Here is a 27,648-nt window from a genome sequence, read left to right on the forward strand (position 1 = left end):
CCCGTCTCGTGCCCGTCCCTCCCGCCCTTCGGTACCTCGGCTCTGGCCCCGCCCACCGCCTGGCTCTGCTGCTTCGGGGCTCTCGGGATTCACCGAGCGGGTGCGAACGGCACAGACACGGCAGAGACGCGGCCGCGCAGCTCCTGCCTGGGACCGAGCCGAGCTGACGGGACGGGGAGCGCGGGGCCGCGTCTCGGGGATAGCGGCGAAGCCGGGCCGGGCGCCCCTCAGCGTGAGGTGAAGCCCCGCCCCATCCTCCGCGCGGCGCTGGGCCTGGTCCGGTTCCCGGGCTCCTCCTGAGTCCGGGGGTCGTCTCACCCGCCCTCCGCCGCTTCTCGCCTCTTTCCTGTACAGCGAGGGTGTGGGTACGGCCCTCGAGTGGGCTCCTTGGCCTTGGCAGGCGCAGAGGCGGGCCGCCTGGAGGAGAGGCCGTCCCGATGTCTTTCAGGATGGCGCGGGCGATGCCGCAGCTCTGAGCCCGCAGCGCCATGGCAGCCGGCTGCGCGCCGCCGTTCGGGGACGCGGCGGAGATGCGGGAGGGATTCCTATGCCCGCTGTGCCTGAAGGACCTGCAGGCGTTCCAGCAGCTGCGGGCGCACTACGAGGAGGAGCACTCGGGCGAAGACAGAGACGTCAGAGGCCAGCTCCGAAGTAAGGGCCGCGGCGGTTTCTCGGTGTTCTCCCATCTGTTGTGTTAAATCCCATATAAGAGAAGCTGCCAGAGCTCTGGGTGTCTGTCAGTACTGGAACGCTGACAGAAATACGCTACAAGTGAGGCGTGGGGCCCCGTTTCTGTGTGCAGGACGTAGGCCCAGGCAAAGTGTGTTGCTTATTTCCTGACGCGAGGGATGCGTCGCCTGTAAGTGGGCGTTGTGTAGGCCTCTGTAGGCCTCTGTGCTGTTTGGGTGCGGTGCTTTGTGCTGCGGGTCGTTACTGGCTTTTGTTTGTTTTCTGGCTGTGTTTTTAACACGAGAGTGCTCCGGTTCATTCTGTAATGCATATAAGTTCCCAGACGTTAGTCAGAGGCCTTACAGAATGAGGGAACCTCAGCTTCCTGCCATGTACCAGCCCGGGTCTTTGCTCCTGTGCTACTGTTGCTGTTCTTCCCATCTCATTATAGCATTACACTTGCAACTCACAATTTTCAGCAGGTGTATAAGGGAATTAATTCTAGAATATATTGGGGGGTGGGGGGGAAGTGGCATCCTTAACTTCTGTTACCATAAAAATGCTGGAGTTTAAAGTTTTCCAGGAAACTGCCCTCCTCTCACTAGCTTTTGAATAAGATAATGTGGTGATCTTTAAATTCTTTTGAAGTTACTGAGGTGCACAGGTGCAATGACGCTCTTAGCTTGTACTTCTTTGCAAAAGTATGAAGAATTGAACATCCTTGAATCCAAAGAAAATCATTAGGAATTAAGAGAGTGCATATATAATGTCCCAGTGTTCTATGAAATAGGGTCCCACAGTTTAATACAGTTCACTCTTTCATAGTGATGTCCCTGAATGGAGTGTCTAAAACTACCTGTTTATCATTAGGACTGTAGCACTATAACAGATAACAAAAAAGCATTTCCTGCTTTTGGAGACTCTGTACAATATGTTGGTTCTAAACAGAGCATATTGACTTGTTGTGAAGGCAAAAGATTTGTTCTGAATGATAAGGAGCATACTGTACTCGTTTAACATGGTAAATACTGAGAGGCAAACTGCTCTTTTATATGTGGGTTTATCTTTTTTCAGGTCTTGTCCAGAAGGCCAAGAGAGCAAAGAAGAAATTACTGAAACGAGAAGATGACAGAACTGATTCTGGATCTCAGGAACGATACGAGTCATTCAGCTATGGTGGCATAGATCCGTACATGTGGGAGCCCCAGGAAGTAGGTAGGTGAGCTTGAAAGTGATGCATGGTAGAGATAACTTTTAATTTTATTTGGGTTTAAGTTTAATTGCTGAAACTGTGGAATTGTCTGTACTGTATGTGACTTATTGTAGCATTGAGTTGTGACTTCCATACTGTTTCTCTGCAGCCTGCACGCATTGTATAGGACAAAAGTGAGAAAGTGAAGATCAGGGGTGGGGAGGGAAGATCTATAGAGCCAGGATGTAAACTAGCCTCAAAAGCTGGATAGTTGTCATTTCATTGTGTCTGAGCTATTGAGTTCTCTTTGGTACATATTTAGCTCTGTGCATCTAGCTTTACTAAGGGTTCTGCAACTACTGTCATATGGCTTTTTACAAAACAGATGATAATCCACTACTACTATTTAATATTGCTACAGCCATATTAAATCTATGGCTTTTTGGTTACTCTTAAGTAGATGTTTTGCCAGACATTTAAACTAACAGTTGTCCCTTAGTTTGAACTCTCTTCCAGCTATTTCTTGGATTTCAGGTATAGGTAATCTGTCATTAAGTAGTTTCACTTCAAAAAATAAGCAGCCAAACTCTGGCTGCAGGTTCAGGCGTTGCAGATGTTAACAAATATGTTGACTAAGCCTGTACTTACAAATACTGTTACTGGAAGTTGCCTATGGTTATTTTCAGGGGGAGGAGGCAGCACTGTCTCTGGTGGGTCCTGTATGTTTTCCTGTGCTGCTGACAGATGAGGAATTGAGTCCTTTGGGATGGCAGAATCCAAGCTTTGGAGATAACTGTCTTTTTTTTTTTTTTAAACCAGAGTGGAGAAGCTGAATCTTACAGATTTTTACATGATTTGCTGGGGGTTTCTGTAATGAAGAGATTGTCACTGCAGAAGTTGAATCTACTGACCTAGAGGGGCTTTCCCATTCCTATGAATTTGGCTACAGAGGGTTTTCTGTGTATTTCATTAGAATGAGGAAGTGACTTTGTACAGTTACTGTCAAAGAGCAACATCTGCTTTTATGTTCTACTAATCAGAAAATGAATAATTTTTGTATTATGACTGTAACTCTGATTTTTTTTTTTTTTTTTTTAAATATCTGGCTAATGAAAAAGATGAAAATCTATTACCCAGATTTATTGAGAATGAATTATATATTTAAGTAGATGCTGTGTTCTTTCGTATACTTGTTTATGAGGTTTCTGTAAATCTGCGCTGTGATCAAGGACTTGGTTCAGACCCCTGGATGTGAGAAGGATGATGGCAATCTGGAAGAAGCTGTTATTGCATAAACCTCAGATAATCATGGGACTTGCATCTTGCGTTTGTTCTAGATGTAGTAAGGAAATAACAGGAGCAGGTCTTGACTACCATACAGGCTGGTAACATGGAATGTAACTGAGAGATAAATATGAAAAAAAATCTGTTGCAAATGTTTTCTTTAATGTCTTCTTTGCTTTCCTTTAGTAGAAATAAAGCACTGCTTATTGCTAGCTTGGAGGCTATAGCCTGCACGCTTCATTCAGGCCAGTACCACGAAGACTTGGAATTCTAATGTGTCTTTAAAATTTTATTTGGACTTGAAAAATAATTGATGAAAAAAAAGGAGAGCTGCCTTTTGAAAGGCGTTTAAACTCATGTAGAACACCCAGGTGACTCTGAGTTCTCCTCTCCCCCTAAGGTGCTATGAGAAGCCATCTTTCCAGTTTCAAGAAATACCGAGCAGCCAGGATTGATCACTATGTAGTTGAAGTCAATAAATTGTTAATCAGGTTAGAAAAGGTAATTTTGCTACTACTTAGTATTCCAGCCATTTAAATGTTTCTTAAATATCCAATACTATTTTATTGCAAAGGATGCCCACTTATGTAGTAATGCAATTGGTAAATGGTAGCCTTCACATGTTACTGTCCTCCCTTTTTTATCCTTGTGTAGTGTGTTTGGTCGTGCTCTGCACTGTGGGTATGGTTTCTGTTTCTGTACAGTATTTTCAAGCACAAGATGCTACATCACGTGCTCTGTGTGCTTTCTTCATATTTTACTTCCTAGGATTACTCCTATTTGTTCTGTAAAATCCCCCACTGATAGCCAACTTACATTTTCAGTCAGACACAATAATATTGAATGATACAAGAACTATGTCAAAATATTCTGACTTTTGTAATTTTGGCAGTAATTGTTTAGTGCTACTTGTCTGAATCTTATTGCCAGATTCAAACATCTTCCTATTTATCTTTTTAAAATGGCATGCTTTTTTTTTTTTTTTTAACATGTTGGGCATGGGAGGGTGTTGTGGGTTGTTTGTCTTCCTTCTTCAGTAAGGAGGAAAAGTTGTGGGGTCGTGTTTTTGTTTTTTGAATGTGTTGTTTATCTTCTACTAGCTGACATCCTTTGACAGAGCCAACACCGAGTCAGCCAAAATACGAGGTTGGTAAGAGCTTACCTTAGACTATATGCCTCTGTAGTTTACCAGCAAAGGAATAAATTGAACTAATCTCTTATACTGTGTGTATTGCCTCCTCTTCCACCTGATCATAGCTATAGAGAAGTCTGTTGTGCCTTGGGTCAATGACCAGGACGTTCCATTCTGCCCAGACTGTGGCAATAAGTTCAGCATGCGAAACAGGCGTCACCACTGCCGGCTTTGTGGCTCTATTATGTGCAAGAAGTGCATGGAACTTATCAGTCTTCCCTTGGCAAGTAAGTGTGGTGGGTGGTGTTAATTCTTCCTGTCATTATCTCACTCAGAGTGCTGAATGCATCCTGGTTTTTTGCAGCAAGAAAACAAGCTTAATATATTCTGCCTGTACAAATGGAAATGGAAAACTGATTGAATGTGTTGATCAGTTCCATGCAGGCACTTGTATGTAAAACAGAATAAGAATGCTTTCTCTCTTCTTTATCTGTGTTCCTTCTTTAGCTTCAGAAATTTTAGATTATCTTCAACAAAACGCTGAAGTATACTAGTACAGTCTAATACTATAAGTAGTGTATTCCAAAATCCTGAGTATTGTAAGTATGAAAGTATTATTTTGTGGAGTCATAACTGCCAAGATCATTGAAATATCTGTACTGGTTTTAAATGTTGATCCTTGTCCATGGCTGTCTGAATGCTGCAACCAAGACTGAATCCACAAGCCTTTAAGAAGCCCTTCCAGCTTTACTTTCCTTATCTAGTGTGCTGGAGAGGAGACTATTTTTCTGTGGAAATAAATGATGTTAACTGAGTTCTGCAGAGAGATCCAGCACAAATTAAGGACAGTATTAACATATACACTTTTCCATGTGCTTTTTTGTAACCGCAAGATCCAATGTGAGAATGCTGCTAAGCATAAACAAAGTAAGTGGTTCCCAGTAGTGTGTTCTCGCTGCTTTTAGAGCGAAGCAGGATCTTGCAGTGAAGACCCAACTTTGGATTTGTAGTTTTGGCTGTTACGTGTTCCTTGCATGTCTTTCAGCAGACTGTTTCAAGCTGTTCTTTTAGTATTTTGGGTAATGCTGGCTTTTGTTAAAACGCATGATTTGTGTTGGTGAAATCTGTTGGCTTCTGACACACTGTAAAATTACCCATGCATAATTTTTAGGCAAACTCACCAGTGCCAGTAAAGAGGACTTGAGTTCTCATACTAGCCCCAACGCCTCACCCAATAGCGTACATGGCTCTCGACGAGGCAGCATTAGCAGCATAAGCAGTGTGAGCTCAGTTCTGGACGAGAAGGATGATGACCAAATCCGTTGTTGTCAGCACTGCAAAGATACTCTGCTGAAAAGAGAACAACAGATTGATGAGAAGGAATACACTCCAGAGATTGTGAAACTCTATGAGGTAAATCAAGCAAGGAAGTTGTTCTCATGTCCAAGTTCTTTATGGCTTAATATTCTAATAAAAAGATAAATACGAAAGATAAATACAAAGATGAATCTGAAAGTAAACATTCAGAGGCCTTATGTTATTTACATCCCATGGTAGCTTAAGACCTTATTTTAATGTACAGTTTTGTTCTCATCTGGAACTAGTGATTTTGAAATGTCCCTTAAAAATTGTGCGTAATGTCAGCTGGGATTTGTCAGAACAGTTCTTTTTAAACCAGTGATGTGCTTGTGCTAATGGTGGGCTCTGCTAGAACTATAGAACTAAGTTGTAAGAACTGTTTGTTCCCTCACTGGTGGCAGCCATCTAAATTGAACAACAGTGTGTGGCCAGAATTCTTTGTTCAAATATGCTTTAATAGCATGTACTGATATTCGTTGGGTATCTTCCTGATAAGGAATTCCCTCTCCCAGCCCCAACTTTAATAATAATGGGGATTTCTGTTGATGCTTTTCTGTGAAGAGAGTATGACTAGAAGTTGCCCATCGAAATAGTTTCTGAACTCAAAGTTTACCTTGCAGGGGTGTAGAGATTCTTTCTCTGTTGTTGATCTGTGTTCTCAGGACAGCTGGGGGACCTTGTGATCCTGAGCAGTTCGATGGCTTTCATAGCTATTAGCTTTGAATGTGCACAGTCACATTGAAAGGTTTATGTCAGTAGGTGCTTCTACTAATGTTCTAATACAAGTTCTGCTTTTATGTGCATTGTTAATTAAGAAACTCCGACTCTGCATGGAGAAGGTTGACCAGAAGGCACCTGAATATGTAAGAATGGCAGAATCTCTGAAGTAAGTTTCACTTACTGATTTTGTTCATGAATGTATGTATATTTCTTCCCCTGTAAGTCTGCAAAGTAGGTAAAGAATTGGTGCGGTAAGGCTATGGGTGTTGGTGGGTCATGGAAAAAGTGTTAGGCTTTTCTTTATTTTAATCTAGATAAATAACTATCCAGAGCTCACAGAATTACAGAATTATCAGGGTTGGAAAAGACCTAGAAGATCATCTATTCAACCATTACCAATACTTCCTGGCTAAATCATATTCCTCAACACCACATCCAAAAAGCTCAAGTTAATTCACAAACTAGATTACAAGTCTTAAATCTGATGAGTGTCATCCCTGGGATAACTTACCTTATGATTTAGTATTAACCACAACATTTTGGTGCATGAATTGGATGCCTGAATTAATATTTCTTGCCAAAATCTGTTTTTAAAAAGTTCTAGGATTATACTTTTATTTTTAGAATTAAAGAAATTTTAGTTTTACCAGTTGTAAGCAGCTTTTGATTTGTGTGCTCAGAATTTTATATTACAGACCTGTATTACTTAATGTAATTATATATAAGCCTTAATGTAGATGTTGCAATGACCTGCTGAAAGACTTGTCATATGGGGTAAATGGGATCTAGGCCTGCACTGTGTGTTCAGTATATGAAACGCTGTGGAGTAGTGAAGGCTGGAAGGAACAGCAGTACGTTACTTGGCTATTGAAAAAAATAGTTACATCTGGCATTTGCGGTACTGCTGAAATCAATAAATTTTGAGGAATTCCCAAAGGCAAAGAAGGAGGCTGTACAGCACACAGATCTGAAGGAATTGCCCCAAGGGAGATGTCAATTAGGCTACTGTGAGTTTTTATTTGAATTTTTACTACTTTAAATACGTTTTTCATAATATCTTGAAAACTTCAGAGTAAGTACAAATGTATATATTGGTGGTTGCTGTGCTGACTCACTTTCATTCCTCCCCATCTTGCAGTGTTTGATCTCCTTGTGAACTGTAACAGCATTTCTTTGCAGCCTTACAAAAAAATGCAAGTGGTTTTATTTTCCCTACTTCCTGAATTTTTCTCTTGAGATAATAGAGAGGTTCCTTCCTTTATTCAGATTTCACTTAGTCTAACTGCATAACTGTGTCACTGTTTTGATTCTTATAGAGGCACGTAATCAAATACTAACATGTGATTGGTGACTGGGCAGGCCTATAGAGGATCTTACAGGTTCTGTAGCTTTGGAGATGCTTTTGTGTATTTCAGGTACAAGAGGAAGGGCAAGCTTAAAAATGGTGAAGAAGCTTCCATATAAAATACTAATTTGTTTTCTTCAATAAATATGCGAATCTAGTCATCGTGTCTCCACATGGACTTAGTTGCTAGAATCTTAAACATTATGCCCACATGGGCTTGTAGACTTCTGCTTTACGACAGACATAAGTACACAACTTGTTTTAATGGCATAGTTGCTTATTTGATCAGTGAGGAGTTTTCTGGAAAAAATGCAGAATAGATGCATTGGTTGTGTATATTTTAAGTATTACTGATAGTGGGATTCTTCTTATACTAAAATTAATTTTTCCTGTAATTGTAAATATTCATGTTTACAGGTTGATATTTTCCACTTCTGTCAGCAAGAAATGGTTTCTGTATACAGTGATCTTGAAATAAAAGCATTCTAATAGATGATTTATCCTTACATTTGTTGACATCTTCTTGGGATAGCTTTTAGTGCTGTATGTATCATTCACTGGAAGTATGACTTACGATAAAGTTGTCTTTATTTTGTAGTGCTGGGGAGACAACCTACAGTCTTGAACGTGCTAATGACTTGAGGGTGGAGATTCAAAAAGCGTACGAATTTATAGATGCCCTCAGGTAAAGGAAGTGTGTGTGCTCTCTCTTGCTATATGCATAAACTGCATTATGTTTTTCCCTTCTTCCATTACAGCTTGTACTAACTCAACCTTATCCACAACTGTTGGGGCCTATGTTTATTCACACAGTCAACTTGCCTACTCCATTGTAAAGAGAACGTTGAAAAATAGATGCTGTTCCTGTGCACCATCAATCTCTATTTCCTTTTCTAACCATGCACAGAGGAAACAAGTAGAGGCATAGGTTTTTTTGTTTTTTTTTTTAATGAAGCATTACTGCTTGTAATATTTAGAGTGGCTTACCTAAAAGAACACATGAGAACGTTCATTTCGTATTGTCTTCTTCTCTTCCTGTTGTATTTTCCTTGGCCCCTGTGGTTGAATGGATGAGCTTATGTTTACTTTTATTCAGTAAGAAGATTGTGAGTCTAGGCTTGAACGAAGAGCCCCAGCCTCATCCTAAAACACTGCAGCTTCAGAGAATGATAAGATACTCAGCTACTCTTTTTGTTCAGGTAAATAGAGCATATAATTATGAGCTAAATTTTCTGTGGTGTTCTGTTCTTTGTTGCCCATATGTCTGGCTTAAAACTTCTTTTGACAGAACGTTTACATCTATAGATGTTCTGAAGTCACTGAATGTGGATAGCACAGTCAGAGCAGCATCTGTAAGTCTTGGCTTTGTCTGTGGCAGAGGCCCACCCTACCCGGCAGTATAGTTACAGCAGCCATGATGTGTTCCAATGTGGAGCAGTGTCTGCAGTGGAGGAATACCTGCTATTTGTCTGTGGAGCATTTGTTGTTGTTTCCTTTGAGTACTTGAAAACTTGTCTGAATGCCTGCAAGCATTCACTGTAATTATTTCAATATTTGGCAGGAAAAACTGTTTGGCCTCATGTCCCTGCCAACCAAAAGTCAGTATGAAGAACTGAAGAAGAGAAGACTGCATATGGTAAGACTGGTTCAGGTCTGTATTTGCATGAGGGCCTGCTTCAGGGACTTAAACAGACACACAATTATTTACTATTCATAGTTCATCTGGATGTGTTAGTAGCTACCTGTGTATGAACAGCTGTCCTTAAGACTGGAGTTCTTGATTCTTTTTTCATTTTCGCTGCAGATCATCCCATGCCTGTGTTCAGGGACTTGTGTAACACTCATTGTAGTTCTTCCCAGAACAGAGAGATGTGTACTGAAAGCTGGATGCATCCAGAAAGCAGCAGTGGCTTGTTTGTGGGTGCTTCTGTGCCTGTTAAACTAAGTCATTTGTACAAGTAGAATTTGAAGACTTCTCCAGGTGGTTTAAAAAAAGATAAAATAAATGGAGACATGGATGCAGCTTCAGGAGAGGGTTTTCTTGGGAGGCGGGACATCACCAACACAGAAATAAACCAGCTTCATGTTGAAGTAGAAATTAAGAAATATAAATAATTGCATTCCAAAGGCTAATAATATAATTGATATTTACTCTGATGCCCTGTTATAGAAATATCTGCTGTAGGTGGATGTAATATGGTTGCTGCCCAATCTGCTTGAGCCATCTCTTTGGACAGCTGGATTTAGGTATCTTTTGCTCTCAAGTTTGTACAGGCAGACGTGAATAGATTTCATTAAGTGTCTTCATAAATAATAGGTAGTATTACAAAAATGAACAGTTTTTTCAGAGAAACTAAAGACTGAGTTGATGTTTGTGACAGCAGTATCTAAGGTAGACAACTATTTTCTGTGAATACAAAAGTTAAAAATGGAATTTTTCAAGCTCACGTTCTCCATATATTTTTGTTTTAGGCAGCTCTTGAAACACACAGAAAACAAGAGGAGAAGCAGAAAGACTTGACATGCAGATCTGCAGGTGCAGTTAATGGTGATGCAACTCTCCTTAAAAAAGGAGCAGTCAGGAAATCTGAAGGCTGGCTGCCTACATCGAGCATATCTCGACAGAGTGAGGTGGCAGACCCACTTCTTCAGCAGATTGACAACATCACATCCTTCATTGAGCAAGCAAAGGCAGCTAATAGGCTGGATGAGGTCCGTATGTTGCAAGAAAACCTGAGGCAACTTCAGGATGAATATGATCAACAGCAAACTCTGAAAGCCATTGAGCTTTCTAAAAAACAGGCAGAAGAGGAAGAGAAGCAGAGGGAAGAACTTCAGTTCCTTTGTGAAAAAGAGTGGGAAAGAGAACACCACAAATCCATGTCTCAGCATTCAATGACAGGCTCCTTAGATTTCAGAGAAGGCAAGCAGCATCAGTATGAAGCTGCAAAAGAGAATCAGAACTTGTTAGCACATAGATTGGATTTAGATATTACTCAAGTGAAAGGGAACCGAAGTTCTGAAACTACTGCTGTTCAGCAGATTCCAGCCAAAGAGTACGTAATCGTCCCAGTTAGACACCAGAATACTCCACAGTGTGGCAAAGACCAAAATCAGGCAACCTGTCTAAACCCCTTTGAAGATGAAGCAGATACCCCTCTGTCAGAGGAAGATCCCACTAACCCATTTGCTGAAGATGTGTCTCAACCGGTTTCTTTCTCTAACACAGCTCTGCAAAGTGACAGAAAAGAATATAACCCATTTGAAAATGGGGAGGAAGGTGAACAGACCAGTGGAGCATCTGTCAGTACTTCAAATCCCTTTGAAGAGGATGAAAATCCATTTCAGAAGTCTGGGAACAATTGGAATTCTGGAAATCCATTTGAAGAAGGATCTTCTACCAATCCCTTTGAGGTGGAAGATGTAACTGAGATCTTAAGAGAGGAGGCTATAGACGAGGAACTGCTTCTCCAACAGATAGATAATATCAAAGCCTACATATTTGATGCCAAGCATAGCGGACGAATGGATGAGGTGGAACTACTGACGGAGAACTTAAAGGAACTGAAGTACACTTTAGCAAAACAAAAGGAGAAATCCAACTGTTGAAGCAGCAATCACACCTTGTAAGAGTTACCTCAAGTCCGCTGCTAAGAGATGGGAAGATGGAGCAGTTATAAACAGCAGTACAGATTACAAGAAGGAATTGGGAGAATGTTATATTTTATATGCTTTCATTTATATATTCCCAACACTACTCAGCCTTGAAGAAAGAAGAGGAACGCTGCTAGTCTTGAACACTTATACTAAAAAAACTTATCATAAGTTGTTACAACCATCTTAATGCTAATTCGTCTTACTGTGTGTTTAATTTGGTCAAAAGGCTTAAGCAGTAATAGGGAACTGTCACTTTGTTTTATGGTTGGTTTGTCATCTTTCCTCCTTGTTTGCACTGTGTTGTTACAGCAGCTGAGCTACTGGCTTTTCAAATGGAGCTTTGACCGAAAAGACAAAAGTGTTTCTAAAATTTCTGCATCTTCTGCTAATGGCACAGTGTCAGGTACAGGCCAGTCTGACTGTCCTAAGAGAGTTACAAGGAAGTGCTGTTGAAAGGCTGCTATGATTCTTTGAGATGCAGGATATACAGGCCATAGGTCAGTTTTGTGCAATAGTACATGAAATGGATTTAAAAACTAGTAGAGACTTCACTGATTTTAATATGAGTAGCATTTAAAGTGTGCTTATAACAATTTCTAACTGAGGTGCCACCTTGTTACTTTTAGTTTCCCAGTCCCTCTAGGCACAAATTGCAGTGTAATAGAGAGCCACGTTGGCTTCAAAGCTACGTGTGTAGGAATGAATATGTAGATGCTCATTTCCAGAACATCAGGCTAGTATTAAGGGTGACCTTGAAATTCCTGATTATATTCTGGAATGTGCACTTTCCTTTATACTCTCTGGGTTGAAGAATGATCATATTTGTTTACCTGAGACTTGAATCCTTATTGTAGCACTTTAAGAACAGAAATCCTGGAGAGCTGAAGTGCCACTGAACTGGAATTCTGTGAGAGCTGGGCTGTGATTGTGCCAAATGTAAGTTCCTATTTTATATTTGATTCTCATCAGAAGTTAAAAGAACCAGGCATGCGAGTCTTCAGTAAGCAGGTCCAGATGGGAGTCTTGGTTTGGGCCTCCACCCATGGCAGTGACTGGGTAAAGGCCATCTCCTGTGGTGCAGGAGGGCTTCTGGAGATTGGTACTATAAAAGTTAGGATTGTTCAGTGTTAAGTTAGTGTGTTTTGCTGCTTTCCCCACATTCCCTCCCTTTGAGAGGCAGAGGTCCATCTTCAGACATAAGTGTTTGAAACGGTGGTTGGGAGAAGTTAGTTAGAAAGGTGTATCTAATTAAAGCTGAAAAGGAGGATATTGGGCAGATCATACTCTCTTGCTCTAATAGTAGTGGGCTTACTGAGAAGTAGAGTTTTGTGGAGTGGGACATCTCTTAACTATGTATCCAATAACACATGAATAGCGTAGCTGTAACTGGGGCACTACTTAGTATTTCAGAAACACAAATTATCACGCTACCTAAGCAGCAGGAGCTGTAGATTTCTTTTAAATACACTGAAGGACTGTACTTCTGTTTAAGGCAAACAAAACCAACAGATGTACCCGCAGTAAGACTAATAACTGATCAGAATAACTCAGTACAGCAGCTTCAGGACAGCTGTACTTCTCACTGCAGTTTGAAGTTGAAAGGTGCACAGAATGGGTTTTCTCAAGGACTTCAGTTTTTTATACCAGTGCATGTTGTTAATGTTGGCTGTATCTCCAGGCGTTACTGTGAAGTGGGCCGAGCATCTGCAGCAGAGTTCTGAAAGGCCGTAAACTAAACATAGTTCTGTGCTGTGGCACCAGGTGTACAAAGGCAGCAGAAATGACTGAGATGAAATTTATCCCAAGAATTGCTCACTTCAAAGTGAATAGTCCAAGTCAGTTTTTCAAGGCAGACTATGGCTGCTCAAGAGGAGTGCTTCTTGCATTATAACCCAAAGCTCTTCGTGGTATTGAGATGAAAAGAATATTTCAGTGGCTTCAGCACTTGCATTTAAAAAGCTTGTTTTCCTTGTTGTAACCATCCTGCACTACTTGTACATTCAGCCTAATTAATAAAATCCTTCTGTACATGTGACTGTACTTGTACAAGTAGCATCACGATTGCTGACAGCATTAACTGCGGTACATCAGCCTCTGATACTGAAGTTCTCTCCAATGCGAAGACCATGTGCTGGTATTTGGGCTGCTGTGAGGCTCCCAAGGCACAACAAAATGAAGACAGCTATAGAACTAGTAAGTAACTAGCGCTGAGATGGTACAATTGCATGCAGTACTCTGTATAGAAATGTGGTAAACGAGAGATAAAATAACATCTATTTCGTGCTGTATTGGCCCTTGATAATTCAAGCATTCCTTAAAAATGGGTGTGAAATGTTGTATTCAACCATTAGCTCAGAAATGCTGATAATTATTTCTACAGCAATTTGCACATACGAGCCTGATTTAATGCAATTAAATAATTAAAAGCAGTGTAGTGCTATTGCGTATTTATATACTGTTACAGGTATAGGGTAAACCATTCAAAGCAGAAACTACTATGATCTAAAACTGTGGCAGGGGCCAGTAGCATCAGAAGTAGAAGATGTCCAGCAGTACTGGACTCCAGTGGTGGTGCTCTCTCAGATCTTTAAAGCAATTGGAACAGTGCTGGGCAGGATGCCCTCCAGAGGACCCTTACAACATCAGCCATCCTGTTCTTGCTATGACCATATACCTGCAGGCATGAACAGGAAATAGGGTTCTGGTCATGCCTTTTTCTGTTGCTTTCACACAGCTTTGACTGCAAACTGGCACAACGAAAGCTCCTTTAACTTATATTTATTTGATAACATTTTTCACAATAATTATTCTAGTTGTAGCATTAAGGATGAGACAGGCATGTCAGTATCACATCAACTTGCTCCCACTTCCAGGACCTGTTAACGCTCGTCTCTGAAGAACCACCGTGATGATCCAGCCCTGAGGACACACAGCTGTATGACCCGATGTCAGGCAGATGTTGGGTTTTTCAGAGAAGCTTTATATTTTCCTCTCATCTCCTTGGGCAGCGGCACAAAGGCAGGGCAAGGAACCTGGCCTTCAATTTCACACATGCACTCTCTCAGGTGATACTTCTTGGGCCCAAATGTTGCAGGATGTGACAGTTTTCCTCTCTCTCTTTCCTCTTTCTCAAGTGTTTCTCTAGAAGAAAAGAGACCTGTTTGTTCCCTGTAGGAGCCCGAATGGCCTTTCCCATCTCTTCCCAGGCTGCAATGAACCAGCAGGCTGGATTTCCCTGGCTAATTTTGTGCACCCTATCAGTTTCTAGGGGCTGTAGTGAGATGTCAGCCAGCAGGAATGAACATGAGCTTACAGTACGAAGTACTTACTTGCTTTTGCCCAGGATTTTTTTAATGTGCTCAGTTATCTCCTTGTTGGTTTTATCTTCCACATCAACCAAAACTTGTTCTCCACTATCTGTTAAAGAATGCACAGCAGTGTAGCAGTGCGTACCTTCACAGCAGCCGCAAAAAGAGCTTCGAAGAAAGAACAGAACAGAACAGCTCCTGCTCTGCTACAGCTGCTGCGCTTTGCAGCTGGGAAGGCGGAGCCGCCACGAGCCGCAGCCAACAGGAGGGGTAGAACGGCGCCGGCCGCTGCTCCGAGCCGCCCCGCTGCACCTACCGAGGTAAAAACGGAGGAAGGGCGAAGGCGTCATGTTCCTGAAGAGCATGATCTGCACCCACGGGTTCTTGTACTGGATCTGGGGGATGTTGAAAAACACAAACTTTCTAGGAGGAAGAGAAAGAACAGCAGGTACGAGTTGGGCGGCCGCGCTCCGAGGAGGGACCCCCGGCGTCCGCCCCGCGCTCACCTCGCCCCCTCGCTCGGCTCCCCCGCCGTGTTGTAGTTGACGGTCATGACCTTCACGGAGCTCTTGAAAACCACGTCGCCCTGGCTGAGGTACTGCAGCGTGCGCCGTACCGGGAACCGACCCTTCATGGGCATGGCGACGGCCCCGCGCTGCCCGCCCCGCCCGCCGGAAGTGCGCCGAAGCGCCGCCCCGCTCCGCCGAACCACGAGGCCGGGCCGGGAGCGGCGCTGTCGGCGCGCGCGCGGTTGGTTCGGCCGGGGGCGGCTGCGCCGCTGTCGCTGTGGGGCAGCTGTGCGGGAACACAGACTGTGCAGAGGCGCGGTGCGGCCCGGCGGCGGGCCGGGCAGGTGCCGTGAGCCCGCAGTTGGTGGTGGTTCACCAGCCGCTCGGAGCTGCGCCGTCAGCCGGAGGGTGCCCCGCTCGGACCACGCGCCGACCCCGAACCGCACCGCGCCTCTCAGGGACAGTGAGCGCTTGTCGGGGATGTTCTTGGAGGCGCGGAGGTTCGATAACCCAAACCGACACTCATCAGCCTTATTTCCGTGCAGTGAAACTCGGAGCTCGAAGTCGCAGAGCAGCCTCCAGTTGCATCGGCAAAACATTAATCAGTATCCGCTATAAGAATGGGTCCAATTTCATTATATTTAGTAGAAAGCGGGGGGCGAAGGGAACTGGAATCCAACACTACTTAAAACCCGGGAGCAGAAAGGCAGCAGGAGCCGGTACTGCCTCCTCCGGGACCTTCAGGAGAAATGCGTAAGTCTAAAGAAGATACATTAAGACTTTTAGGCAAATAAGTCTCTCAGCTTGTTAGAGCTGTAGCCCCCCGGCACTAAGGTTCACGGGGATTTTTATTATATATTATGGCCAGGCAAATTTCTAACAATTGCTGTAGTGGGGAATGTTCATGTCTGTAACGCACTGGGCTCAGACAGAACATGTGAGAAATTCAGGAAACCTAAATATTGAAAAAAAATATCAAGCATATGTTTCTATTTGTAATTCACTTTAATAGTATAAACCTCACTCAGGTAGTAGTATTAAGTCACAATGATATAAAGCCACACTTAAACAGTATTTCATAAAATGCTAAACCATGCACTGCAATACTGGATATAAAACACAACAATGCAAATTCCTCTTCATCAACTAAAGGCGCTGATTAGGTATAAAATTCATATTAAAAAAAGACCATGCTATTTGTATACACACATTCAATATTGATTTCACATAAGAAGCTGTGAGAAATGAGAAACGCCTGTAACATGTGAACCTGAAATTGAAATCCAAGAGCACAAACGATATTTTTCTAAAGGGCAGAAAGCCCATTTCCAGACAGTATCACCAAGAATTCAAAGTGGATCATTCCCTTTATCAAAACGAGCTGTTCTGGTAGGAGCTCAGTGCTGCCCGCTGGGCCAAATGCACACAGCATAGAGGCGATGTGCAGGTCCTCAGTTACATCATCTGTTTGAACAGCGGTTGCAAATGTGTTTTGGAGCATAGATTAATTAAAGAACATTCCTAGGTTTTTACCTTAACTTCACCTATGCTGCAGCACAGGCTGTGTAAACAACATTTTTTTCTGAAAGATACTCTCTTAATTCATGAATTAAACTACTTTTAATCCACAGTTGTAGAAAATAGCCTAAAATGAACCTGTGTTTTATTACTGTTTACCTCAGATCATTAAGAAATGTACAAGAAGCCAATCGTTCAGGAGTGCTGGATACCCGGCAACGTGTGCTGCTTAGATTTGTGTGTTCTGTGATAAATACAGAAAGCCAATGACACGTCCCACAGTTCCTGTAGAATATTAAAATATCTGCTTTACTGTCATTTAAATTTGAGCACATTTTGTTCTTTGGAATAAAAACAATTCAAAAATGTATCTGAAACAAATTCGCAATTGAATGTTTTAACAGACTCAGTTCAAGTCGATACCTCAGCTGTCCATTTCCTAATCTTTAAAACTTTACAATGACATTAATTCAGAGACATTCAGGTTTCCATTTAGCCTTTAGAGAGTAAAGGAAGCATTATACAGACCATACTGATTGTCTTGACACCAGTGAAGGACCATCTGTCACAGGAATTCCTGCCATGAATTTAAATAATTTTCCTGCTGAAGGTCTCACAAACAAGACTTGAAACATCAAAGATAGATGCTTTACAAGTTCTATATTTAAAACAAGAGCTTACAAACAAATGCTTACTAAGCAATATAGCAAAATACAAGTGATCATTCCTAGCATTCTTCATAGCAAAGATTTTACACACACAGCCTGACTCTGATAGAGGCTTGTGCTTTACTTTAAGCATGCATGAAACTCAGTTTTGGTGTCTGCATGTCTGCTCAAAGTAAAATGCACGCAAGTCCTTACAACACTGAGTCTACAAGGTAAATGCCCAGAAAATTCCACTTCACCTTGAATACAAAATACATGCTTAAACTACTCCCCTAGACAGTCTGTAAAAATGCCTTAAAAAAAAGTTAGTTATTATCAGTATTTCTGCAGGCTTAATGGAGACTTCGCACACTCTGCAAGTCCTGCACAGGCTGCAGTTTCAGAAAATGGCAGAACTTGAGGACAGAAAACAGCTTTGGTTATAAATAAACAACAAACTTTGTTTAGTTTGTTATTACATTTGTACATGGCATTGGCTGCATGCTGTTCAGGGGGCTACTGCTCAGTGATGCAGGAAAACACTGTTCTCTGCCAGTTAACTACAGCTGAAGACTTAAAACCCTCTTACAATGTTTCACTGTGGAATAAAATTTTACAAAAAGCACTTCTCAGAAGGTTGAAAAAGAATAAGCATATACTGAAAATATGGAAGTATTTATATATAGTGTTTGGTTTTTTAAATACATTTATTTTTAACAACTGTTTCAGGTTCTACCAACTCTTTACTGGCTCACTTCACCCATCAAATGAGAGAAGGTGACGGGAATAATGAAAAAGCTAAAAGCTGCACTGAATGTATTTGTGAGTACTGAAGAGAAAATAGCAAACTCAAGCTAGGTTAGAAAAAGGGGCAAAGCTCTGAAATTCATGGGTGTTCACCTACTTTAAGCCAGGCTTAGTTTGGGCTAAGAAATGAAAATTAAGTAGCTCTGAATTAGAAAATGAATGCAAAGTTTTAACAAACATCAGGATTATTTGGCTACATATATATACATATTTACATACACTACACACTTTATATACACTGTACATAATATATTTAGACTTATAAAAACATATACATTCATACACATACACTGTGTACATAGGCATTAGCTGTTTGAGTGAGTTTTAGTATTGGACATGCAGAAACATACAGCGGTGGGAGGCACGAAGTAAAGATATTCAAATTCCTTTAAAAGAAAAAAAGGGGGTGGGGGGAGGAAGAACAGCATGAATTCAAGAATAAGCCATTTTCCTATTTTCAAAGCATTCATGCATCTCAAAAAATAGAAAGGGCTATGGGAATTATGGAAAGTTATGACAACATTATTTGTGAACTTACGATTTCACACAAAAAAAACCAACTCAGTAAGAAGGCAATTTAGGGGTTGGATGTTTTTCTAGTCTAATATTTAGACAAAGTAAAACCCTTCTTAAAAGATAAATGCTCTAACTTGCACCTTTGGTATACACAATATTTTTGCACACAATTTCCTATATAATGTTAATAATTTTAATTGGATTGTATCATTATCAAACAAGAAGGCTTATAGCATTTTCAGTCAAACAATAAGCCTGAGTTTAGTTCAGGAGACTTTGATAAAATAACTCAGCAACTTCAGAACCAAAAAGCACAAGAAGTGTTTTCCACTTACACTGCCCCTTTATGATGCCTTCTCAGTAATTTTCATACAAAGCCATTCTGAATACTATTTTTGACACTCAAGATGCAGTAGATGCTGACAATCTGACCTTTCTGCGTCCTTTTTCTCATTTGGGGTGAACATGGCTTCACACTGCTAATTTTACCTGGATGAACTGAGGTATTGGGTTTAAAGATGGTGTGTGCTGCTGCCACAACAGGCCCATATTTGTCATCAGGGCAAACTGTCACCACATCTGTTGTTTGCCACTCTTGCCATACAATTGGGACAGGCAGGAACTTGTTCATATGTTATTTCTGCTCTTTACTTAGGTGGCAACAGCAGAGTTGAAAAGAACCCACCTACCCTGTTTTTGTGATCGAAAACATAAGTGAAGGAGAGGAAAAAGGTTTCATATAGCACAATATACATATTATACATACATATATATATATTTCCCCTGGGTAATGTGATCTTACAGATATTTACTGGTGCACCTTTCCTCTCCTCACTAAGCACCGTTCATAGAACTGATAGCTGGGCACTCACGTTGTTTAGAAGCTACACACTGAGTTTCACTTTCACTTTGTAAGCCCCTTAAATGCTGTAGAACTGGACAATTATACTATCATAACTCACAGAGTTTAGTTGGTTAAAACACTTGCTAGAAGTGTATGTTAGATTGACCCTCCAGTTCTACTACTCCCATCACCCAGCTCAAATAGGTCTCCTTCATTGGTACTATTATTGCAGAAAGCAGCTTTGATCACTGCTTCTTAGGTAGAACTGCTAAGTTCCCCTTTCCTGGCTACCTCTTAATTTTAATGGCTGGGGAAACACTGGCATCTCCACCACCTTCAATGAAATTCAGAAACCAGTGAAAAATCCCGTGTATTTTATATTACAATGAAAATACTAAGGTGTTTTGTAGTCACTATCAAAGAAGATAAACTCAGGAGACTGGTTTGACCTGGAAGTATTGGTCCTGGCTTATTTTCCCAATCACACTGCAGAATATGCCCTTCTGCTGAACGCATAAAGAGAATGCAGTGACAGCTGTTTTCAGTACCTTGAGTCGGTGCTATTTACATTATTGCTGCCCTGAGGGCCAAGTGCTTCAAATTATGGTTTAAATTAAAAAAACGCTTTGTAAATGATACCAAGTAATCAACAGAGACAAACAATACTTCCATGTCTCAGAGTGCTATGAAATCTGAGCCTTCTAAACTAATATTTTGTAATCTGCTCTGGGGTACCTGCTTTAGCTGGGATTTGAACTACATCATCTTCAGAGGCCCCTTCCCGCTCCCTGTAAATGTGTGACTCAGTAAGCTGCCTTGAGGCAGCTAAAATAGAGTCTTGTAGGCTTCCAAGGATCTCACTTAAAATTCCTGCTGATTATTATTTTTTTAAAATTTATTTATTTTTAACCTGTTTCACAGAATATCTCCACTTGCATCAAAAGCATTGTATTTCATTTCTAAGAAGTGTAAATAGGCAGATAAAAGTGACTTTTGCAGGTGGCCTTGTCCTGCATCGTATTAATCCAATGTAAGTAAACTAGTATACCTTTCTGTCTTTCTCACAAATGCAATAAAAACAATGATGTCAAAGCTAACCCAAAATACTCCTACACTGTCATCTATCATTGTTCTTTTTCATCTACAAGATCCAAATCCATTCCTTCTCAAGAACTAGGAAACAAAGTGCGCAGACCATAGACGTTACTGCCTTATCATCATTCATTACACAGCACTTTTGGTCAGTACAGAATTATAACAATTTTCTGAATGAATTATTACCAATATATACACATAAACAAGTTCTGTTCCATCTAATCAGATACTTCAGTGCTATTTTTCCACCAAGTTACATTATTTTCATTTCACGAGCAGCAGAAGCAGGACCTGGAAGATTTTGAAGGTATACTTTAGGCACTAAGTAGAGCTTCAGTGAGATGACACTTTTCTTAGAACCACTTTTGGACTGTGATCCTTTTTGAGTCTAGTTCTGTAAACACAAGTTTGGCCTTTATTAGACCTGCATGAAAGCAAGTTATTTCCATACTTAAAAGTCAAGAAATAATTTTTCAGGAATTTTACAATAATGTGAAAAAATCCTGCTCTGTATTCGCAAGCAAAAGGCTGCACTTGCAGAAAAGAAACAAAGTGAAACACATTTAAAAGACAAGTTAATGAGATTAGTCTGTGACTGCTTTCCACTCAATGGAAATGCTATCCACTTAGAAATAACACTCGCTATATTAGCCTTGTAGTATTTTTTGCAGTACCAATTTTCTTTTTCCTAATGTGGAAAAAAATCATAGGTGGATTATAAGGGATCAGAATTTATGATGCAGCTTAACTGCAAACTAGGTAACGAGTTGAAAATTCTCCTGAGCTTGCAGCTGTAACGTCTGCTGTTCTGCCTTCATTATGTTAGATTGGCCTGAAAACTCAATTGCTGTAAGGTGAAAAATGATGAACTTTGATCTCATAAAAATTGTACCTGCTCTATTTTCTTTATACCTTGGGTCTCCTGCCAATGCTAGCAAAAAACACCTTCACTGTTGGCAGAATCTCTCTGTCAGTTCTGCATCTTTCGAACATCTACCATATTATATTTGTGGACAGGTAAAGGAAAGAACATTTCTTTGAATGAACTAAAATAGCTTTGCTGCCAGATAATGTTTGAAATTTAGTGCAAAGGAGTCCTATTCCCACTGGAGAATATGGTTTCAAATGGCAGCAATTGCTTTCAGTGGATTTCACATGCCAAACCTTTGACTCGTTTTTGTGACAGTCCTTCAGCAGCATGAGGGAAAGAAGCATACAGGTTATTTATCACAACTACTTTAGTATTTACAGTTAGCACTCAAATACGCAAAACAGTTTAGACTCTGAATATTTAAGCTGCAGGATCTACCTGCTGTCCAGATTTTCACAATGACACCTGTTAGGCTCAGAATCACGTTAGTGTATAGTTCGAGAAAAGTACATTTTCATTAATAGCAAAAGGATTGATATAAATTGGTTCCAACTAATGCAATACGGCCAGTCATGCTGATGATGGTAAATAAAGGAGGCTTTTAAGATTCTGATATAATCTCAACTATGGAACTGCTTCATTATATAAGCCCTAGATATGGGTTGCGCTGTGATAACTTCATTTACACATATTAGTATTTTATCCTAGGTATAATATTGTTAAAAGTCCAATTATTACTTGCAAAGTAAGACAATAATGGAGATGCATTGAAGATATTATTATGTGGCCTTGCGTTTTCAGGTACTGCAGTTTATTTGTAAACAGAGCTGCATGGTATTTATTATTTTGATTTACAAATGCATACACTAGGTTTTACTTTATATGACCATCCTGTACCTCCCCAAAAACCTACAGTGGGCTTTATTTTGTTCCCTGAACAACTACGGTCACAGCATGAGTAGGAGAAATGAGGAAAACAAATTACTGCACTGAAAATAGGACTCTTTTACTTGAAAAATGAAGTGAAAATGATTCTTGCCATGAAAAGCTTTCAGGTGTGTATTCAAATTTGAAAAAGAAAATCCTGTGTCTAGCTGTTGTGCTCAGGAATACGTCATTTCTCTTCAACAATGCCTACTTAGTTGCTTAAATAAATTTTACAAAATATTGGAAAATATTTTTTTTTCCTGCAGTGAAAACCATCACAAGTTGAACAAACACCACCTTTAGAACAGTGCCATAATGCCATAAAATTTACAATTTTAACAAAGCCAGCCACAAAGTTTTCCAAGGTAGGTGCTACTTTTGTTGTTGATAAGGCTCCTATTTTTAGTTCTTGTGCCTTTAGAACAGGGACTCTGCACTGGGTGCACTGACATAATCACACTAAGTCATACTACATTGCAACAACTAGTACAAAGTCTTGCATTCCAGTTGACTTGAGGTTCAGAATGCAGGCCTTCCACTACATTAAAAGTACAATTTCATTCCTTACAGCAAAAGCTAAGAGTGCAATATTACAGATCTCTGCATGTATACTGGACTTGTTACACCCTTTAGAGAACATGAATGTTCTAACAATGGTGACTGTACAAGATCTTAATGCATCCAGAAGCTAAAATTACATAGCCTTTGTAGTCATGTAACACTCATGTCATAATGAGTTGTACAAATGTGAGTCTCATAACGAGAATAAAGTATACAAGGTCAGAACTTTTTATTACATCAGAAGCTTTATGCAGACCTGCTTCAGGTCTTCGCTAAATTCAGACTTAAAAAAGACCCAAGCACCAACCTGGTTGGTGTTCCTAAATAAGCATCACTACTAGAAAAAAAAAAAGGTGCTGAATTTCTCATTAGATTTTTGTTACATAAAATTATGCAAATAGAGGACATCTCTGTTACACAAATAACTAATTGATGCATCTAATATGCCAGGATCACATGAAGGTCTTCACCACCATGATTTAAGGAAGAAAAAAAAAAAAAACCACAAAAAAACCCAACAACAAAAAAACAAACAAACAAATAAAGAAATCACTTTGTTTAAAATACTCAATTTTGATAATAATAAATTATGCTAAACTAAAAGCAGTGCTAGCAGATAATGACCAGTAAGTACAAGAAAGCATGTTGATGGCTCATCACTCTATTTAAAAAGATGGGCTATTACATAAGTTGTTCATTTTATTACTTTGTATCAGTCATTAACTGCAATCGTACATAAAATTGTAAATCCCAACTATACTTCATTTTCAAACTGAGCAATAAGAAGGTTGAAAGCACTGCAAAACTGGGAGTGCTCTGTCTAATACAGGGGCAGAAAAAATTATGAGAGCTGTATGACATACTCTTGTTGACAGCCAGAGGTTCTCAGTTTTCCAGGATTTCCCAGATGAGGGAGTGTGCAGGAGTACAGACAGAAGGAGCAAATTTGTAGATATTCAGACCTTTTAAAAGAGTATCTCAATTTGAAAACAACTGCTCTTCCAGTTAATGACTGATTATTCTCTACAATCAAAAGGCTTCCTATTGGAATAACATTTATCAAAAACGTTGAGCTGAGCAGAAACTTTAAGGAACCTGAATAATTCACCATTACTGTAGATACAAACATTTTGTTTTCTCCTAGTTTTGGTAACTTCTGTAGTATGCAGAAGTCACTATGATCAATTCATGCCGTTAATAACAACTGCACTAATTTAACAGCATAGTTCCTTACAACATGGATATCCAAAAATCCACATTATTGTTTAATGTATAAGATAAAAGCAAGTGACTTTTTGTGGAATAAATGATTGTCTCCTGTAGCATTCTACATTTTCACAGAAATCATTAGCATTTTTACTAAGGACATATGCAATTTTCTCATCCTTCCTAGTCATAAGCAGGATGTTGATAATACCGCTTTGATAAGAAGTGCTTACAAAGTGCTAGTATTATACCCCGGCAATTATTAGATATTAATTCCAAGGATATTTTAAAACCTACCTATTCTGTTAATTTTTACTTTTAAAATAATCTTATTACTCATCTCCAATATTATAAAACTCTATTTTTAACCACTGATAATTTCTAAATACAAAGCACATGAAAAGTTCAGTAACCTACAGCCTTTTGAATGAAAGGCACAAAAATACTCCTTATGGCAGAGAAGGTCCCACAGCAGCTCTTTTAATAGCTGCTTCAATCTTGTCAGTATTAGCAAACAGACAAAGAGAAATCTGGTAGGAAACAGTAACAAGAAGTTGGAAATATTCGTACATACCAAAATGCTATTCTTTTAACTTATTAATTGTATGTTTTTGTGAAAATTACTTTGATCCTTCAAATTGTGTTGTTCCCACTATGCGGACGTGCCAGTTATTTGACCATTATATTCTGCTGTTTCCATTTTGAGAATGTAGGGGATTATGCTGTCAATTGGAACATTTCCAATGAGACCAGTAAAAAATAGTTCCTCAGTAATGCTAGAGCTCATCAGCCTAAGTGCTGGCAGCCGAACTAGAATCCGGGTTAGCCTGAAAAAGAAGTTCAGCAAATTATAAATACACAAATTTCAAGTTAAAAATACTGTGTGGCTAAAAAGCTGGATCTACTATTTTTATTATCAGAACTGATGAATGAAGAAGCAGTTAAAACTAGTTCAGCTACCACAAAAAGAACTGTTACTCTTCTATCCTGCAAGTGAAATGGAAACTGTCCATCTTTTCCAGTGGTTCTTTGGTGAACAGAACCTATTATTGCCCTTTGTAGATGTAAATGTGTATGTATAAACACACCGTTCACCTGCTAGATTGTCTACAAAGAGAATATGTAAAGAAAATGTAAATGATAGACCACATCTTGTAAACTTTAGAGGAAAACTGCAAAAATATTCAAGACAGTGCTATTTTGTGAAAATGATGGCACCTATGCTTCTATTTCAATTTGTGCTAGCATTCAGTTAGTCAGAAGTAATCAGATTTGTACTCTGTAACTCCATATTCACACAGTTAAATCTAAATGATATAAAATACAAAATCGGGTATTGGAAATGCAAATCTGTTCTTCACTCTGGAGCCTACTACTAAGAAAATTAAGTATATAGAGCAAATTCTGTATTTTTTCTTATGACAGAAGTCCACCTCTCATTCAAAAAAATCAGAATAACTGAACTGTATGTGGAAGAACAATGTTGGATCTGAGGATATTTTTGAAGCAGAAATTCCATTTCCATTGCATTTAACTGGGAGTCCTAATGCCTCACACAGCGCTTATTTCTATAGAATCAGTGCAGATGCCAGTTTCTGAGATGGGAGAAGCTCTTTTAGAGTTTCACCCCCTCCCCTCCTCCAAATTATACAAACCTCAGAACTTGCTTAAATATAAGTGATCATGTGACTATATGTATATTTTTAACATGGAAATGACTCTCACAGTAAAATAAAGTTCTAACACAGTTCTTCCAGTACTAAAAAGCAGCTTAAAAATCAGGAGGGATACAGACTTTTCCCATGATCTGGCCGTGAAAGGGGTATGGTTTTAAAGTAAAAGGGGAAATTTAGGTCAGATGTTAGGGGAAGACTCTTCACTCAGAGAGCAGGGAGGCCCTGGCGCTACTGTCCAGAGTAGCAGTGGTTGCCCTGTCCCTGGATAGGACTCTGGTCAGCCTGAGCTGGTAGGGGGCAACCAGTCCACAGCAGGTGGTTGGAACTAATAGTCTTTTAAAGTCTCTCCCAACCCAAGCCATTCCATGACTGTACTAGACAGAAGTTGGAACTCCCCTTGTAGTACTGGGAAAGATCTTGTTAGTGAAATTCAATAATAAAACAACTGTAATGGAGATAACTGGAAATTATTTACTCCTGGGTAAGTAACAAACAGAAACAGCTGAGAGCTGACAAAAACAAATGAGGCACTTTCAAAGACAAGTCCTTGGAAGTAAAACAAAAATAAACAAAGGTGAAAAGAAGCAGGCAGTGAGAATTTCTTATGATAGAACAATAAGAGTTGTTTACTGTTTTCCACATATAAACCTTAATTTTTCAAGATCTCTAAACTAAATAAATATTTTTCTGCACATGTATCTTGACAAATAGCTAAAGGACGATAATCACCTTTTGTTATCTCAAAGCTTCTTTGACGATTAGCTTGAAAAAGGAGGCAGTCTGACTTAAAGAACTTGAGACTTCTAACATAAGACAATAAGTCTGTCTACTCTTCTAAGTACAAAAATCAAATACTCAAAAAACCAACAAGGAACAGGACAAGAGGTAATGATTTCAAACTGAAAAAACAGTAGGTTTAAAGATTTTTTTCCCCCACTATGAGGGTGGTGAAACACTAGCACAGGCTGTCCAGAGAAGCTGTGGATGCCTCAGTGCTGGAAGTGTCTTTGGATGGGTCTTTGGGCAACCTGATCTAGAGGGAGTGAGAAGGAAATTGGAACTAAATGGTCTTTACAGTCCCTTCCAATTCACCCATTCCATGATTAAAAACAACAAAAAACCTCAACAAAAACAACAACAAAAAACCACCATGCAAACAAAGGAGAAACAAACAAACAAACAAACAAAAAAACCCACACAAAACCCAAACCTCACTTAGAATGAAGCAAAATCCTTTTTTTGTTTTTTCTATCTTTAAATAATTCATCTTGCTTTTGTGAAATTGGGCCAAGAGGCTGGGATACCCTGGCCTCAGGCATTACCACTGGCACTCTTACTATCTGTTTCACTTCAATAGTCAAGAAGAACAGGTATCAAAAAGGAAGTTACAACATCATGATGCTATATTGTACTTTTGCCAGCTACAGCTCACAACATTGTTTTGGGTACTATAGACAGTAAATACCTATAAGTATCTTCTGGATAGGTTTTTTGTACATAGTCCTGCAATTCCATCTGTGCCTTCTCCTGGAATTTTTCTATTTGGGTTGAACTGTTCAGACCAGGGTGATCTAAAGAAACAAAACATTTCTGTATGTTGTTTGTTTTCCTCTACATTGCAAAGTACACGTACTTACATGATTTAAACATTGTATTGTGATATTTATCATGATAGTTAAATAAATTTAAACCATTCAGTTGAACATTTACTTCCTCACTTTACATTTACTTACTCACTTTTCTTTCCATCGCAGGCTGTATCCACAAGAAAGCAGAAAAAAATTCATCTCATAGGTATACACCAG

General features: G+C 39.8%; 3 protein-coding genes across 11 annotated transcripts in view; 1 reads left to right on the forward strand and 2 right to left on the reverse strand.

Moving 5' to 3' along the window:
• The first annotated feature begins 29 nt into the window (after window positions 1-29).
• On the forward strand, window positions 30-13,398 carry RBSN (rabenosyn, RAB effector). 2 transcript variants are annotated; one of them, XM_015874849.2, is made up of 12 exons: window positions 30-237; window positions 355-651; window positions 1,744-1,884; window positions 3,546-3,646; window positions 4,246-4,291; window positions 4,403-4,564; window positions 5,449-5,690; window positions 6,452-6,522; window positions 8,300-8,386; window positions 8,798-8,900; window positions 9,263-9,337; window positions 10,174-13,398. In XM_015874849.2, exons 2-12 carry the CDS (start codon window positions 489-491, stop codon window positions 11,308-11,310), a joined length of 2,328 nt encoding a protein of 775 aa, XP_015730335.1. In that variant the 5' UTR covers window positions 30-237; window positions 355-488; the 3' UTR covers window positions 11,311-13,398. The 2 variants fall into 2 exon arrangements, with proteins under 2 accessions (XP_015730335.1, XP_015730334.1); XM_015874848.2 differs by having other exon boundaries at window positions 30-651.
• Window positions 13,399-14,120: 722 nt separating this feature from the next.
• MRPS25 (mitochondrial ribosomal protein S25) lies at window positions 14,121-15,366 on the reverse strand. The gene is made up of 4 exons (XM_015874870.1): window positions 15,173-15,366; window positions 14,983-15,089; window positions 14,688-14,775; window positions 14,121-14,499 (listed from the first exon to the last, which is right to left on the reverse strand). The coding sequence occupies exons 1-4, from the start codon at window positions 15,304-15,306 to the stop codon at window positions 14,307-14,309; spliced, it is 522 nt and encodes a 173-aa protein (XP_015730356.1). The 5' UTR covers window positions 15,307-15,366; the 3' UTR covers window positions 14,121-14,306.
• Window positions 15,367-16,161: 795 nt separating this feature from the next.
• The window catches only part of NR2C2 (nuclear receptor subfamily 2 group C member 2), a 45,050-nt gene continuing 33,563 nt past the window's right edge, over window positions 16,162-27,648 (reverse strand). For all 8 annotated transcript variants that reach the window (XM_015874859.2, XM_015874864.2, XM_015874863.2 and 5 more), the window contains 2 exons: window positions 27,309-27,414; window positions 16,162-24,994 (listed from right to left, as the gene is read on the reverse strand). In XM_015874859.2, the coding sequence (XP_015730345.1) occupies window positions 24,820-24,994; window positions 27,309-27,414 (281 nt within the window). In that variant the 3' untranslated portion in view covers window positions 16,162-24,819. The remainder of the gene's footprint in view (window positions 24,995-27,308; window positions 27,415-27,648) is intronic.

Source organism: Coturnix japonica, chromosome 12, assembly GCF_001577835.2.
Source record: "Coturnix japonica isolate 7356 chromosome 12, Coturnix japonica 2.1, whole genome shotgun sequence".
Lineage (NCBI taxonomy): Eukaryota > Metazoa > Chordata > Aves > Galliformes > Phasianidae > Coturnix > Coturnix japonica.